This window comes from Chaetura pelagica, unplaced genomic scaffold (genome assembly GCF_000747805.2).
Source record: "Chaetura pelagica isolate M959 unplaced genomic scaffold, ChaPel_1.0 scaffold471, whole genome shotgun sequence".
NCBI lineage: Eukaryota > Metazoa > Chordata > Aves > Apodiformes > Apodidae > Chaetura > Chaetura pelagica.
The window spans coordinates 334,738-351,892 of NW_009952430.1; the positions used below are offsets into that span (position 1 = coordinate 334,738).

Consider the following 17,155-nt stretch of genomic DNA (forward strand, 5'->3'; position numbering starts at 1 on the left):
AAAAGGGGACCATAGGATGGAGGTGAGAAAAGCCTGTGAGGTGCCCAGCCAGCCTTGGGGGACAGGAGACAAGCACTGGAAGCAGTCAGGGTGCTACAGTAGAGAAGCTACATGCTGGTGGATGCCCTATAATCATGGGGTGCTGTGGGCAGAGGGGTCTGTGCTGGACACAAGGTTTAAAGCAGGACCTTTTGGGGAGATGTTTCTTCCTTATGTACTTGTGCAGCAGTCTTCGAGGGGAGCTGAGTTGGGGGGTTAGCAGGTCCCTGGTTTTCTGCTTGAGCAGCTGTGATCTGTGGGTGGTTGGGTCACCAAATCTGGAACAGTTAAGGGTCCTAAAAATCTGGGTTCCCACAGAGCCCATGAAAACCAGGAGAGCTGCATTACATGGATGTTCTGGCTGCTGGAACAGCTTGAGACCAGCATAAAGCATGGTACTGGAGGGGTCCTGGTGCTGCTAATTCCTCTCCCTGAGAGCTGCTTGTTTGGTGCCTGTTTGTCCAAGTACATTCAAACAACTGATTTATTTTTCTGATAGAAGAAACGAGGGATGCAGGGCAGCCATTCAGATGCAGGAGATAACAAAACAGTTTTGTTTTTCCTGGCAAGTGACAGCAATGTGCAGTTGAATTATTCATTCACTCCTGGATATGGTGGGAAAACCAGAAATAAGTTCCTCTAGGTACTGCTCCCTTGGTGGCTGTGGAGATGGTTGGGTTGAAGCTGGTAGGTTGGGTGAGAGAGGCAAGGGAGCAGCTCCATGTGTGCCCTGTTGTGGTTGTGTGGCACATGGATAGTGATTTCTGTTGGGATTGGAATATCAAGCTGAGGAGGCCCCTGAGGGGGGACTGGCCCTGCTCTGGCTATCTCTGCTGTCTCAGAGCTGACTCCAGGTTACTTATTTTCATTCCACTGTCTTGGTGGGTCTTCATTAGTCTCCTCAACTATGTGAACTGGAATGAAAAGAACCCCAAAGTCTTTTCTGTAGGCTTATGTCCTGGGGAAGTGTGATCTCTGAGAGCAAAGCACTGGGAGCTGAGGACAGCAGAGCCCTTGGCTGTTGTCAGTGTTTGGGCTGAGAATGTGGCCTGAGAAGCCTAGTAAGAAAACATAAAATCCCTTTCTGAATAAAATCCCAGGCACAGAGGGTGGGTTGTCAGCAGTGCTGTGCACTTGCAGCTTGGATGCAGACCCGAGAAAGAAGCAAGGCTTATTTAGCACCAATGTATGCACAAGCTGGAGGGATTTGCCCGAGAGAGAGAGCTCTTTAGACATCCCTCTGCTATGACATCTTCTGCTCTGTGAGCTGGCAGAAAACTTCCCAGGCTGTTTCTTAATTAGCTCTGGGAAGTCAGATGATCTGACGAGCTGGCACCCACAGCCCATCCTCCTGCCTTCCCTGCCCCCAGCAGGCTCCAGCTCCCACTGAGCTTGGTGCTGGGATCACTGTTCTCACTCAGCCACTGAAGCATCCTGGGAGCCCAGGATCTGGTCTGGGACCCTTCTTTTGAATGTATGGAACATATTTTGACAATCAGGGCAGTCACTTGTAAGGTCTCAGTATTCATTAGTTTTAAAATTATGAATAAGTGATAAGTTTTATCCCAAGTTGTGTGTTTTAGCCTTTACATCTCAACAAAACTTGCCTAGAGTTTTACACACGGGATCTGCTGCTTTTCCCGTTCTGTGATTATCTGTAAAATGGATCTTGTATCAGCTATCAAAAACTGCCTACCAGCATTTAACTTGTGTTTGCAGGAGCTGCCAGAGAAGTGGAACAACCTGAAGAAGCTGGCAATAGCTGTGAAGCAGCATGTGGCTCCTCTGCAGGCGAACGAGATGAGCGCCCTGCGCAGGAGCTGCGCGGCCTTCGAGGTGGAGCAGCACAGGTTCAGGGAGAGGTTCCGGAGAGAGGCACCCTTCAGGTACAGGCCACTCAGAGAAGATCTGAGGGGGAAAAAAACCCCAATGTGTTATGGGGTCATCTCTTGAGGACACCTGCTTGAGCCCTTGTGTACATTTCCCACCTTCTCGCAGTGTTGGGTCCATCAGGCCTGGGGTGTTTTGCCCCCAGAAACACTGTCCGGTGTTAACAAGAGATAGAGTTTGGAGGCCAAGCCCATGAGATCACTTTCAGGTGGTGTCAGTAGTGCCATGTGGCTGTGCCATCAATGGTTATTGTGGGTGTTTCATATCTGCTCTGTCTTGTAGGGGCACTGTTCATTTTGTGTTTTCTTTAGAAGCTGTTACTGTGTCACTTACAAAGAATAAACGTTTCTTTCTAGGTTTGACACTGAAAACCCTTATCAGCTGCTGGATGCAAAGCACATGGAGATTAAACAAATGGAGTCAGCCATGGCCTCCATTTATGAATCAGCTGGTCTGTTTGAAGTCATGGTGCCAGATTATAAACAACTGAAGCAGTGCAGGAAGGAGCTGTGTCTTCTCAAAGAGCTCTGGGATATGATCTCCCTTGTGAACACAAGCCTTGATGACTGGCAGACCACCAAGTGGGTGGATATTAATGTGGAAAACATGGATCTGGAGTGTAAAAAGTTTGCAAGAGAGATTCGGAATTTGGATAAGGAAATGAGGGCCTGGGATGCCTTCATTGGGCTGGACAGCAAGGTGAAGAACATGCTGACAGCCCTGAAAGCTGTGGCAGAACTTCAAAACCCTGCCTTTAGAGAAAGGCACTGGAATCAACTGATGCAGATGATGGGGGTGAGGCTTGTCATGCACTCAGACATTACACTGGCTGACCTCCTGAAGCTCAATCTGCATAACTTTGAGGATGAAGTTCGTGGTATTGTGGACAAAGCAGTAAGAGAAATGAGTATGGAGAAGGTCCTGAAGGAACTGAAAATCACTTGGAGCACCATGGAGTTTCAGTATGAGCTTCATCCCCGGACAAACACCCCATTGCTGAAGTCAGATGAGGAACTCATTGAAACTTTAGAAGACAACCAGGTGCAGCTGCAGAATTTAATGACATCCAAATACATTTCTTTCTTCTTGGAGGAAGTGTCTGCATGGCAGAAGAAGCTGTCCACTGCAGACTCTGTCATTTCTCTCTGGTTTGAGGTGCAGAGAACATGGTGTCACTTGGAGAGCATATTCATAGGCTCAGAGGATATACGGGCACAGCTCCCTGAGGTATGGACAAGTCCTAAGTCCCACTTCTCCTGTTTGGAAAGTGTTGAAGGGGAGCCCCTATTCTATGAAATAGTTATCTGTAATGCCAGGTTCCCCCAAGCAGGGATTTTCTCCTGCTGCCTCACTTTTTGGAGGCTCCCTCAGTGCTGTTGTAGTTTCCCTGGTGCTGCCCCGGGATGTTTTTGTACTGTAGCTTGTGCTTGAACAGGCTGAGAAGCTGATTTTCTCCCCTCTGCTGTTGTGCAGCAAATACTGGAGACTGAGCAGAAAGCTGCTGGCTCCAGCAGTGCTGAAGGCATGTTCCCTCTTTCCTCAGATGGTAGAGCACTGGGATAATTAATCAGATATTGCAAATTGTCAAACCAGGGCTGGGTCAGGCAGCTTTGGCAGCTTCCCCTTCCCTGCCTTCAGAGCTGGTGTTGCCCTCTCCTGCTTCTGAAAATGGAACAGAGCTGTCCTTGGTGACTTCCTCAGGGGGGTCATCAAGTCAAGCTTCCAGCCTTATTCCAGAGTCCCTTGATAATTAAGAAAATCTTCCAAGCTGGTTGCTGGCCCATCTGCACCACTCCCAGCCCTGCCTTTCTCACACTGAGCTGCAGTTGACTGTGTCACCACTGTCCACATGCAGCACCAGCTCTGAGGTGGAGCAGGGGCTGCTGTGTCAGTGACAGCACCATGGAGGGGCTCACCTGGGAGGGGCTGTGCACAACCCCGTGTCACCTGGATGTCCCTGCCCTGTCTCTGTGCCTTCACTCTGGTCTGCTTGCACTGTTCCTCCTGCTGCTCTGGCCAGCACTGGGTACACCTTGCTGCCTGGGCCATGGCTACAGGTGCTCATGACCTGCTCAGCCCTGCAGGCTGACCCCTGTGCCAGTTAGTGTCCAACAGCTCCCCAGTGGCATGTCTCAAACCGCATCAGGATTTCAGTCTGCATCCTGGTGGGCAGCTCCCTGCATCTCCCCACCTGGCTGGCAGGTGGCACAAATCAGCAGCTTCTTCTCTTCCTTAGAAGAAAGGGAAGCTCAAAGCCTTTAGAGGTTGAACCTCTTTGGGATGCATCCAGGGCTGGGGAATGATGGGCTGGCAGGACATGGGTGCAGGTCTGAATCTGGTTACGTGGCTCAACCCTCCAGCCCAAGCCTTGCTGCTGGGTTGGAACACAGGTCAAGGTGGGAGTGTTACCAGGACAGCTTGGAGCACTTGTGTTCTGTGTCCTGGCTTGCTCAGGAGGCCTAACTTTGGAAGAAGGGAGGAGCAGAGACACTTTGAACATAGCTGGATTTATTCTTCACTGTTTAGCTCCAGAAATGCAGGGTCCCTGTGAGGTGCAGAGCATAATTGTCAGAGTGTTCCTCTGCTGCTGACGTGGGGTTTCCATGGCAAGGAAAGGTTCTCCTCTGCCAGTGTCACCCATTTTAGAGATAAGACTCCTACTCTGTAGCAGGAGGGATGGGAGTGAGCTCACATGAAGTCAGTAGCCTTTCCCACATATGGGATCATCTCCTACTGCTGTGGCCAGGAAATCTTGGTATTTCATCTGGGCGTAGGACAGGAAGAGTTAAGAGGAGGTATCCAAAATGGAATTCAGTGCCATGAAAATGGTTGGACCTCACCACTGTCCTCTACATGGATTGCTTTATCCACAGCTCCTTTGAGATACAGAGACAATAAAGAAAGTGCCTGACTGGAGGCTTATTTCAGGTATGTAGGTGAAAGAACCCTTCTGAAATGGTGAAGAGGTCCCTTTCTGCACTAGACAGGAAGCTTTCTGCAGGAGTCTTTCTCCTCAACCCAAAGACAGCACCAAGAAGCTGGATCTTTTAGCACAAGATGAGTGTTTTGCTGTGACTGTGTTCCTTATGTTGCTTTTTAGGACTCCAAACGCTTTGAAGGGATTGATGTGGATTTTAAAGAGCTGGCCTATGAAGCTCAGACAACCCCAAATGTTGTTGAGGCCACCAATAAACCAGGTCTGTCCCAACAACTGGAGGACCTTCAGAATAGGTAGGTAGAGCTTCAGTCCTGGGATTCTGTCAGAGACTGGGATCAGTTCTAATAAGTTTGTTTGACCCATGCTCCAACACTTTCTTCCTAGACTAGGAATTCTTTGCATTCACAAGCCACAATGTGTCTGATCTTTCTGAAGTCTTTTCATTTGTGATCCATCACCCTGAAGCCCCCAGAGTGGAGTCTGGCTCCGTGTACGTGCAAACTCCTATCCTGAATGTTGATTTGCACACACACAAAGCTTGGTATTCAGCTGGTTCCAGTAGCACACGACCTCCCTGCCACCCCAAATACAATGTCTGAAGTATCTGTTTAGCAGTCCAAGCAGGGATATCTGCAGCAGAGCTGAGCCCATGTTCCTAATTTCTGAAATGGTCTCTGCATATATACCCTTCACATATGGTATAATGAGACTTCCTGAGAAAGACCTTGGTGTCATGAGATGGTTACATTCCTCACTTCACATATGAGCTAGTCTACCTGGAACACACTTAAAAGTGAATATTATAGTTGCTGTGTCAGTAATACCTATCCATTTAAAATAGAGATTTGATTTTATTGGTTGGTCAGATAAGGCCAGTGCTCCTCACAGAGGACTAGCTGCATGTTATTGATGAACTTTGTGAGCTCAGCAGCAGCTTAGCATGTAAACACTGAAAGATTCATTTTAGATTGGAGCAAACAAGTTTCCTTCTGGGCTTTGCAAACACAAATAGCCGAGGAGGTTGGAATCAGACTTTAAAATGTGGCTGATTAGAATAAAAGCAGTTATGGAAAATTTCATCTCAGTGTGAAATCACCTGTGGCAGTTCAGAGCTTGTCAGGCTTCAACCCCTTTCTACCCTCTTCTTCCATCTGTGTTTTTGCTTTTTTTATGAGGCTTCTCTGATTCTTGGGCTGTTGGACTCTTGGGAGTAGAGTGAGATCTGAATCACTTTGTGCTTTGTTGCTCTGTTTGGAAAATGCTGTAGAGAACCAGCCTAAAGGCTCAGCTCATGTCTCGCAGTTCCCCATGGTAGGGGAGAATATGCTTGATAACCCAAACTGTAGCATGAAACAGGGCAGGGTATTTATCCACCTGTCCTGAGCCCTGTTCATCTGCTTTGTCTCTCCAGGTTGTCTCTGTGTGAGAAGGCTTTGGCTGAATATTTGGACATGAAGAGGTTGGTCTTCCCCAGGTTTTACTTCATTTCTTCAGCAGATTTATTGGATATTCTTTCCAATGGCACCAACCCACAGCTGGTAAGCCTTGTTCTGCATCACCTTTGCATTGTCCAGCTGTCAGTAGTGGCACAGTGGAAGGTGCTGTCTTGGGACTCCCCTGTGGCTTTTCCTTTCTTGAGTGCTTTTTCTCCAACCCTCTTTTGGTTTAATGAGAATTCTTTCACAGCTGACTTTCATCTGTCATGTGCACTGTGTGCTGCCTGATCTAACCCTGGTGATGCTTGCAAATGGTCCTGAAGGTGTTGCACTGGGGTTTTGATGCCATAAAACCAGAGGGCTTGTTTCTGCTGGGATACAGTGAGATTGGGGGAAACCATCTTGCTTGAGGATCTCAGCCAAAACTTGTTGCAGGCCTTGGATCCCCAACCTGACATGCCACCAAACAGCATCTGCTGTTGCAGGAGGCACAGACTGGCCATTCAAATGTGGAAGAATTGACAAATGATGGCTGGGGGGGGTCCCTTTTTTTTTTTAGGCAGAAGAGGCTAGTCAGCCACTTCTTCCTTCCCCCATCCAAAGGCCTTTGGGATGTCCTCATTATAGGGGGAGAGAAGAACACAACCTGAAAGAGGTAAGACAGATGGGGGTCTGACAGTGGCTATAGCCAAGGTGAGCAAGTAGATCTCTTGTGTTGCCATCCATCATGTGCAGGCCAGGTATCTGACCTCCTGCACTGGGCTTCTGCCCCATCTGACTGAGGGGGCTTCTCTCCAGGGTGGGTTTGGGGCTGCCTGCAGGGAGATCACTCCAAATATACCATCCCTCCTGTTGGCTTTGGTGGACTGGTGGATCATGCTGTGAAGGAACTTGTAGTAACCTTCCTGTTTTAGGAAATGGTTGTGCTGTGCTCTCCCCATGTCCCCAGAGGAGCAGACACCTCCAGTCCCCTGGTGTGCAGAGCTCAGAGGGCTGCAGATGTGTTTGCATTGGGTGCTGGGGTGGATGGGCAGTGCTACAGGAGTCACTGTCAGGAAACCTTGGCCACTTTCCCTGGCAGAGCTGTGCTCTGGCTGGTGTTGTTTGGGATACACCATTTATCCTGTGTAAATTGCAGTGAAAAACCAATCCAGCAAATGGAGCATGTTGGGTAAGGAATGAATTCCTTATTCCATCCTTTCAGAAGCAAGGAATCTCCCCTCACTGAAGCTGTTCATCATTCTCAGCACTCCTGTGAGCAGGGGGCAGGTTTGCATGTGCATTTGGAAGTGCTGCTGTTTGCCTCTAACCTTAAACACTGCTTGGATCTGCTGCTGGGTGGTTTGAGCCTGCAGAGAATCATAACACACAGTTGATTGATACTTAAAAGGAGAGGAAAAAAACCCACAGGAAGCAAAGAAAAGATACTGTGTTGAAATGCTCCATGGGGTAAGAAGAAATTCCTGGTGTTGGCTGTTATTCAAAATTATTTACAGTAAAATCAAAGTAAATGTCAAGTGGGATCATGAATGGATGTGCTCTCCATGGTTGTTTTATAGTCTGGTAATTCCTACAAGAGGATTAAATCCACAATGATCTTCTCCTCTTGAGCTGGGTGTTGCAGGTTCAGGTGTATCCAGGGTTGTACCAGGTGCTGGGCCATGGCTGGAGCCCTGCAGACTGGCCAGGGCCTGGAAATGGACACTGGGGTTTTGGGAGCAGAAGCTTCTAGATGTGAGAAAAGGTTTCTGTGGTTTATGCAAGATTTGAAAGGAGATATGCTTATCTGGGGGGATGCTGAGTGCCCTTTGCTTCTCAGAGGTGCTTAGCACCTTCCAGGCTTTGGCCTTACTTAAATGTTATGTAAGAAGACTACTGAGCTGTGCCCCCCTGCAGGACAGCCTGGGAGAAGGAGTGGTGGAATCCTGTGTGAGCCACTGAGTGGAAATTAAACACACACGTCCACCTGTCTGAAAGCATCAGAGCACCAGGTGTCACGGGCTGTTCTCATTTCTCATCCCACCCATGGGGGTCTCTCCATCTCTGGCTGTCCTTGAGAGAGGCAGCAGAGTAACCTTTGCTGTTGGAGCATCAGTCCTGGGAGAATCCTGCCTCTGTTGGCAGTGGTGTGTGACACACAGAGTGATATAGTTGTGTGTTGAGTAGTGATCTAGAAGTGCTGGTGACCTGCTCAGCACCTAGCAGGCAGGTGCTGATGTTGAGAGCCTGCAGCAGTGCCTGCCAGCATCTCCCTGTTGGCTTTTCAAACTCAGCTGGCTGGGAACAGGACAGGAGTGAGTTATTCATTTCCTTCTGGAGGAGTGCTTTGGGTCAGGATAGGGCCTTTGTAGAGGGTTGTTGAGCTGTTTATTGGAGTTTTGGGCAGAAATAAAGGTCTTCTCCATGGAGGAGAATCCAGGAGTTTTCTTTGGCACAAAATTGATTTTTAGTAGTGAAAAGCAGAAAATCTCAGAGTGATGAAAACTCCACAGTGTGCTGAGAACAGGCTGAGGTAAAGCCATGACTGAAGATTTCTCATCACTACATCTAGGGAAATCAGGGCTAGGAGGTCATGCACCATTTGAATGGTTTCTGTGTTTTTCTGTGTGGGAGATTTCCCAGTGGGAGATTGGGATTTATTAAGGCATGTCTGTTTTTTAAACGATGTAGAAATAGGTGGAAGCACTGGAAGAGAGAGCAAGAGGCTCATGTTGGCAGTATCCTGGCCATGTATGAGAAGATGTGATGCTACAGAGATGTCCAAGATGATGCTTTAGGAACATGACAGTGCCTGTGACATGTGTGGTGATCTCCAGTCTTCTCACCCTGTCTCAGTCACTTTAGTTATACAATTCCTTTTGCAGGTGCAACGTCATCTTTCCAAACTCTTTGACAACTTGGCCAAGATGAAATTCCAGCTGGACTCAGAGCAAAAGGCAACCAAAATTGGCCTGGGAATGTACAGTAGAGAAGAGGAATATGTCAGCTTCAGTGAGCCCTGTGACTGCAGTGGGCAGGTGAGAGGGAAGACCTTGTCTATCAAAGCTGTCCAGTGGAGTCTGTTCTCCTGTCCCTTGTGTGGGCAACTGTTGCTCAGGCATCGTAGAGCTTCTCTGTTCTTCCTTTGTGTGTGAGAAAGGCTGCAAGAGGTGGCCTGCAATTTCATTCCTCCTCACCCCACAGCCCTTGGTCCCACTCTGGAAAGTTCCTCACTAAGGTGGGGCATAGGTGGTGTCACAGTGAGAGAGAGAGCTGTGGCCTGGTTCTGACTAGGTTTTTAATTTGGATTTTTCTAAGATATTTTGGGAGTTAGTCTTACAGCTTGTTACAAATGTGCTTGGTAAGGGAGGGGATGCAGCTTGAGAATAAATGAAGCTATTCCATAGTACTGCTGCATGGGGATCTTTTAAGTTCCAGATCTTCCTTTTTTCATAGGATGAGTTAAAGAATCAAATTTAAGAGTCACATACTGCTCAGCTTATCTATCCTTGCAGTTGCACCTCTCTTCATGGACTATTATAGGAGGCTGAAGGATGTAATACCAGCTCCAGTGATGGAACTTGCTGCTTTTAAACAACCCTCTCGAGGAGGGCTTTGGCTGTGAAAAACAAAATTCAGCAAAAGTTCCCAAGTTCAGCAGCAGCTTTCTCCAGTTGCTGGCAGATTGTGCTCAAGTCCCTTGAGTGATTCTGTCATGGCCTGGAGGTGGAACAGTTCATTTTGATTTCTCCTATAACTGGAGTTCAAGAAAAATTTGTCTTGTATTCTTGTCTGGAAATTTGTCTTGTGTTCTTGTCCTGCTGATCCTGCAGGACCAGATCTGGCCAAAGCCATCTGGTCTAAACAAGGCTCTGAGGCCTGTGGAACTCAAAAGTTGAGATGTTTGTCCCATTCCCTTTCTTCACCAATTACCAAAAGCACTTCAGAAGAGTAAACGTGTTACTGTGATGTAATTCCTTCTCCAGGTTGAGGTCTGGCTGAACCATGTACTAGACAGAATGAGGGCTACAGTGAGAGATGAGATGACAGAAGCTGTCATGGCTTATGAGGAGAAGCCAAGGGAACAGTGGCTCTTTGACTACCCTGCCCAGGTATCTGCTGCTGCTCCTCCTCTCCATCATCTCCACTGGGGCTGGCACATGGGAAAGGCAGAGCTTGGCTTCTCCTTCCCTTTTCTCATTACTGGCCTCTAGCTGTGGTTGGGGATGTTCTTGGCCTCAATTGTGCTCTTCAGGAGGGAGGATGAGTTTTCCTTTATCCTGGTAATCTCCTTATGGATTTCCCAGGCTGAGCCCCATGCTCTGACTGGGGCTCCAGGGATTATACACTCTTGGTGGGGTCGCAGGGCCCAGGGTTGGGGAGTCCCTGGGACACAGAGATTTTAGACACCTGGAGGAGCCAGAGGTGCTGCAGAAACACAGTGGTGAGGCCTAATAAGAGAAAAGAGCCCCTCAGATGCACCTCTGACAGCCCTCTGGTCTCCAGCTCTTCCTCCTCTGCTGTGTCAGGCACATGAAAGGTGCTGATTTACTACTAAGCAGCTGCTGAATGTGTCTGCCACTGATAGGATGTTTTATACAAATGTCACGGGGCAGGTCCCTGTTGTCCTGTCTGCTGTGAGTGCTGCATGAAAAGATACTTAATTTCATGTCACGGATTCTTTATCCTTGATCTCCTTGTGGATCAGCCACTCTTGAACATAAAGAAGCTCTGATGTTTTCCCTGCAACTGAGCCAGCCCTTTTCCCTAGGTGGCTCTTTCCTGCACCCAGATCTGGTGGACAACTGAGGTTGGGATTGCCTTTGCCAGGATGGAGGAAGGCTATGAGAATGCCATGAAGGAATACCACAAGAAGCAAGTGACCCAGCTGAACACCCTCGTTACCATGCTGATTGGGCAGCTCTCCAAGGGTGACAGGCAGAAGATCACGACCATATGCACCATCGATGTGCACGCTCGGGATGTGGTGGCAAAGATGATAGCACAGAAGGTTGGTGGTTGCAGCTCAGCGTGGTCTTGTGTTGAGCATTGGAGGGGGGGTTGCAGGAGTGACAGAGCAACCAGAGGCCACTCAGATCACTGCCTGTCTCAGGGGGAGATACACAACTAAATTTGCTTCCACAATGTTTGCAGCAAGGAGGCAGAAACCCACTGCAGTGCTGGTCTGTACTGTGGCCGTGCGATGCCAAGGGGCTTGTTGTACTTGTCACATTGACACCAGGAGTGGGAGTGTGGCCCTGGGTCTTGTTGCCAAGGCACGTGTGGGTGGAGGATGATGTGTTGGGAGGCTGTCTGGATGCAGTCTCAGTTATGTCTTTAGAAAGTAAGAATAAAGCATTTGGGCTTTTCTTTTTGTAGCCTCATTCATCAGGTGTGGGGCCACAGGGACACCTTGGGAGCTCCCTTGTCTTGCACACCTCTCCCCTGTCCTTGGCACTGTGTCAAGTGGGTGGGGAGGTGCCCTGAGTGTGCTGCCTTGTAGTGTTACCCTCATCTGTGTCCTCCAGGAGCCAGCCAGGCTCCTTGCAAGGTTTCTGGCTTCAAGGCTCAGCTGGGCTTGGTGCTGCCTTGGCCCAGGTTGTGGTAAAAAGGTCCACCTGCTGGTTGTGCAGAGAGCACTGGCTAGGCCTGTCCTGGTCCCCCTGTCCCCACCCTTTTGCTCTGGTGGTCTCTTTGGCCTCTTCCTTGTCCAGACAGCCTCTGCTCCTCCTCTCTGATTGCATTACAAAAACCTCATCACTCCTTGCTGCTTCTCAAGTCTCCTCTTCAGGAGTCTGTGTTTGTGCTGCTTTGTATCTTGGATATTCACTTTTTGTTGCCCACCAAGACAGTCACTGGTTTGGTTCCTGCCCTCACTGATGGGAAGCAAGGAGGTGACATTTCCCACTGTGATACAGGGAGATGACCTTCCTCACCACACCTGCCTTCACAGGGAGGGCCAGTCCATCCGCAGTGAAACCCTGGTGTTGCAGTCACCATTTGGGCACCTGAGCTGTGTGTGAAGGTGCTTGTGGGTGCCTTGCAGGTTGACAACGCCCAGGCCTTCGTTTGGCTGTCCCAGCTCCGGCACAGGTGGTCGGATGAGGAACGACACTGCTTTGCCAACATCTGTGATGCCCAGTTCCTGTACTCCTACGAGTACCTTGGCAACACCCCTCGGCTTGTGATCACCCCACTGACTGACAGGTGAGTCCCTGGGAAATGCCACCATAGCTGAGCTTTGCCCTGTGGTTAGAGGAGGAGCTGCCAACCAAAGATGGATTTAGTTTGGACATCCCTCTTGTTCTTTCTCTGTGTCCCAGCTCCAACTCTCACCTGGTTTGTGATTTGATGGGGTACCCTCTGGTACCAGTGTCTCAGGTCCTGTGGTGGGTGGGATTCAGCTCACTTGTGAGTGTCTGCCTGTGCACAAGATGTCCACTCCCTGTGCAGCTGGTGAGCCTAGAAAGCTTTCATCCTGTCTTGAAGAAGACATCTGCCACTTGGCTCCATGTTTCAACTAGGGTGACTTGAGATGCTCTGCTTTGTTCCACCTGGCTTCCAGCTGCCAACTCAGAAGTTTCCTGTAGAACCCTGTGGTACCTTTCCACCCTGTGTCACATTTCAGTAGTTAGGAGCATCTCAGGTGGCTCTTCTCACCCATGTCGGTCAGCTGAGCTAAACCCCTGTGCATTATTGGATTTTGTTGGCCATAAGGACTACAGCTCTGAGGCTTATACTGGGAGTACAGACACCCACACGTGGACATCTCCCTGGTATCCATCATCAGCATGATGGAAAAACTTTGGGGCTTGCTGCAGTGTTGGGTGGGACCATTCATAGGGTATTGGAGCAGATTTCTGCCAGTGACAGGAAACAAGATCCTTTGGGCAGAAGAGCACTGGGATGCAGGAGGAAGGTCTTTCAGGAAATGAACCTTTTCTCATACAACCTGGGACATGCCTAGTATCAGTGAGTGCTCTGAGGATTCAAAGAAAGCACAGACCAGATGTGAAGAAGTTGGACAGACCCTGGTGGAAGATGAATCTCTTGGAGCAAACACAGCTGGGCAGAGGTGGTCATTAATGCCTAAGAGGACTTTGGGCTCAGAAATGCACCCTGCTCATGTACAGCTTTTCAGAAGAAAGGCTTTGCTGAGTGTGTCCCCCTAGTGCTGTTCTCTCAAGCCCAGTGGTGACCTGTTGGACCAAATCTCAGTCTCTTTCCTTTTTTCCCCTCATCCTTCCCTGTGAAAGGTGTTACATCACCCTGACCCAGTCACTGCACCTGACCATGAGTGGAGCACCTGCAGGCCCTGCAGGCACTGGCAAGACAGAGACTACGAAAGATCTGGGGCGAGCCCTGGGCATCATGGTGTATGTGTTTAACTGCTCTGAGCAGATGGACTACAAGGTACCACTCTCACCTTGGCTGCAGGGCTGGCACGTGGGGCTGGGCTGCTCGGGGCCCAATGGAACCTGTAGGAGGAGATTAATCTAGCTGAGGTCCCTTTGATCCATCACCTCTCCCCAAATCCCTGCTCTGTTCCTTTCTGCTGAACACCTTGTTCTCCTCCTTCCTTATCTCCTCCAAGGCTTGCACAAGGTTCTTCAGGAGGCAGAGACTCAAACTGTGCTCTCTGCCTCATCACACCTTTCCCTTCCCTTCTGGATTTGGATTCCATGCAAAAAGCTTCAACAGTTTAGGCCTGTTCAGTTGAGACTGAGATCTGTGCTGAGATTTGGACCCTGGTTGTTGCTTTCTGGCACCCTCTCAGGCCCTGCCATGGGAAGGGACCTGCCCTGGTTTTCTCAGGACCCTCTCCCAGAACACACCAAGACGTTCTGAACCTTCAGCTGCCTCAGGACACTGTGTTGTTGGGCTGAGTCTCTGCTCCCCACCAGTCTGGCACAGAGCAGTGGTTCTGGGAGCCTTGGATCATATTTTATTCAGCTCATGGGCCCTCAGTGGTGCAGCACAGGAGACCTTTAAGTGAAACCAGGGCACAGAGAGCCAGAAAGTGCCATTAGCAAATCAAGGGGCAAACTATGCAGAGCTATAAATATTACAATTGAGTTGGGCCTGCTGGTTCCAGGCACTTTTCTAAATACCCACAATAGACCATAAATTGCTATAAATAAACAGGCTGGGGGAAAAAAATCCAGTTGTGGGTTTGTTTTTGTTTGTTGTTGTGGTGTGTTTTTTTTTGCTGGAGTTGAATCTATTTGTGATTTCCCTCTTGTGATTATTTTATTTTTTTCCAGTCATGTGGGAATATTTACAAGGGCCTTGCCCAGACAGGAGCCTGGGGCTGTTTTGATGAGTTCAACAGGATTTCTGTTGAGGTCCTTTCTGTGGTTGCTGTACAGGTAAGTGGAGAAACACCTGTAAATACACCCAAACAAGGCAGAGCCAGGCTGCAGCCTTTGGAGCAAGTGGAATAGGAGAAGTGCACGTTGCCAGTTCAGTTCTGTGTGCAGGCAGCTGGAGGATTATACCCCAAGATGAATCACATGAATTAGCACTGGCAAAATGTAGCAGTTCTGTGCTGCAAACGTTTTTGTCACTTCTTTTCTTTCCCCAGAGGCAATTCTTTGTAGCACCTTTCCCCAGATCAGTGCACACCATGGCTAGGAAGGTGATTGTGTCATTAATGTGCTGTGAGATAATTGCAATACATCATTTGAAGGAGCTCATCTGCCTTGCTTTATGGCCATCTAGGGAATCGTTTTCATGGAGGAGAAGGGTGGTGTTGGAGCAGATCCATGGCCTGCTGGACTTTCAGGGGTTACTTCTTGCCTCCAGTCAGAGGTTGTATGTCTTATCCAGCAAACAGGAATACACTCCAGATTATGAGGGTGGGACAACATTGGCCCAGGTTGCTCAGAGAAGCTGTGGAGGTCCCATCACTGGAAGTGTTCAAGGCCAGTTTGGATAAACCTGGACTCGTGGGAGATCTCCCTGCCCATTGCAGGGGCTGGGACTAGATGATCCTTAAGGTTCCTTCCAACACAAACCAGTCTGGGATTCCGTGGTTAATTTTCTTAACACTTACCTGTCACCAAGACTGTGCAGTCTTCTCTCCTTCCTTCTCTTGTCATATGGCTGTAGATTTAATTCCAGTGTCTGTAATAAGAAATGGCTCTGGGAAACAGCTTGGGAGAGTATTCCCAGTCAAGTGGCAGAATTCCTATCAGGAATGTGTGAAGCTCATGGGTGCAATGTGGGGCTCCAAAAGCTGGTGTCAGTTGGGTGATTCTCAGTAACAGGAACCTGTGGCAGATCTGCAGCCCTGGCTGATGTGCTAGGCTGGGATTCCAGCGAGGAGAGAGCTCTCTGAGCTGTGCCAGGCTGTGCATGGGCACTTTCCCTGCAGAATGATTTCTCATCTCCTCTGTGGCTCAACCACTCAATGCATTTTATTGGTGAGTCTCATGTGAAGCACAGCAGCAGTTCTTGGAGAAGGGTTGGAAAGGAGATAGCCCTCCCCATCATGCTAGAGAGTCCCATTCTCCTGTGCTTTATAGATAACCAGGCACTTTGCCTTCTCCTTCCCTTGATGAGGAAATCTGGAATTATTTCATAGAGGGGAAGGGGCTGCAGGAGAGGAGACATTCTGTGCCCTCATCGTGTGTGCCCCATGGGGGGTGAGCGGGGCACGCCAGGCAGTGCTGTGGGTGAATCCCCACAGAAATCTGGGGCAGCCCAGGTATAACCATGGGGCAGCAGGATGAGAGCAGGCCCTGCTACCTCCTCTGGCCATTGCCTCAGAGGAGAGCTGTCTCTGGATGTTTGTCCAGTTCCTAAATCTTGTTGGTGTCCTCTGAAAATTCCAGGTAAATCCAGTTACCAGGGGAGCTGGAGTGGAGGGTGGGTGCTCAACTGCACTGGCCTGACTGAGACGGCTCTGACATGGGCAAAACTGAAAGTTTTGACCCTTGGTGCTGAAAACCAAACTGCCAAATTGTCTTAGATTCTTCTAGACCCAAGTATCAGCTCAGTGCAAGTTTTAGGATCCTAATGTCTGACTGAGGTGCTGAATTCTGCCCAGCCCCCCTTTTGGGCTCAGTATTGCAGAAATAAAGATCTAGATCTCAGAAGTTTCTTCACTTTTGTAAATGTTTTGGTCAAAGATGTTGTTCTGAACCCCTCCATGAACTGCTCCCTCTTCTCTCTCTTTCACTCATAATTATTACTTTACATGATGTCCCAGAGAAGCCCCAGGCATGTACAAGAGTTTGTATCATTCCCTCTCAATTCCATCAGGTTCAAGTTGAAAGTTGTCATTGAAAAAGTCTTTGAGGATCTGAAAGTAAAAAGGGAAGCTGAACAAAAGAAGCCCAGATATGACTCAACTTCTAATGGTTCCCTGGCTCCTGGCTGGGGCACAGCATCCAGAGAAAGCAGCAGGGCTGTTATTTCATCCCTCAGTCTCCTGGCTGCTATTAGGAGGGTAACCATGGTGATGTTTAATTGGCTGCCTTAGTCATGCAGCTGATGTCAATGTGGGTCCTCACAGAGAAAATTCGATTAATCGCTTAACTCGAAGGTGGCAAAAAGCAGTGAGGTTAGAGGGAGTGCAGAGAGATTTCTCCCTTGCTGAGGTGCTGTCTGCAGGAAGGTGATCTATCTTTAATAAACTTGCTCTCTAGAGGGGGAGGAATGAGAAGAACAGAGCTGCAATCAGGCAAATGTAAAAAAATAATAGGAAATTAGGAAGTGAAGGTGTCAGGGGAAGTTTTAAAGCTTCTGCCTCCTGGTTTTGGTTTTAAATTAAGCATCTGATATCTTTGGAGATGAAGCATCTCAAAGTCTTTAAAAGCAACTTCAAGTGATCAGTTTGCAATTGAGCTGAGACCATAATTCTGCTCTT

General features: G+C 48.8%; 1 protein-coding gene across 1 annotated transcript in view; it reads left to right on the forward strand.

The window, feature by feature from the left end:
- DNAH9 (dynein, axonemal, heavy chain 9) overlaps nucleotides 1–17,155 on the forward strand; it is a 164,944-nt gene that overhangs the window by 21,416 nt on the left and 126,373 nt on the right. Inside the window, 10 exon segments of the mRNA XM_010008230.1 lie at nucleotides 1,759–1,925; nucleotides 2,286–3,156; nucleotides 5,030–5,160; nucleotides 6,279–6,405; nucleotides 9,168–9,320; nucleotides 10,269–10,394; nucleotides 11,054–11,293; nucleotides 12,329–12,489; nucleotides 13,539–13,695; nucleotides 14,547–14,651. Of these exon segments, the coding sequence (XP_010006532.1) occupies nucleotides 1,759–1,925; nucleotides 2,286–3,156; nucleotides 5,030–5,160; nucleotides 6,279–6,405; nucleotides 9,168–9,320; nucleotides 10,269–10,394; nucleotides 11,054–11,293; nucleotides 12,329–12,489; nucleotides 13,539–13,695; nucleotides 14,547–14,651 (2,238 nt within the window).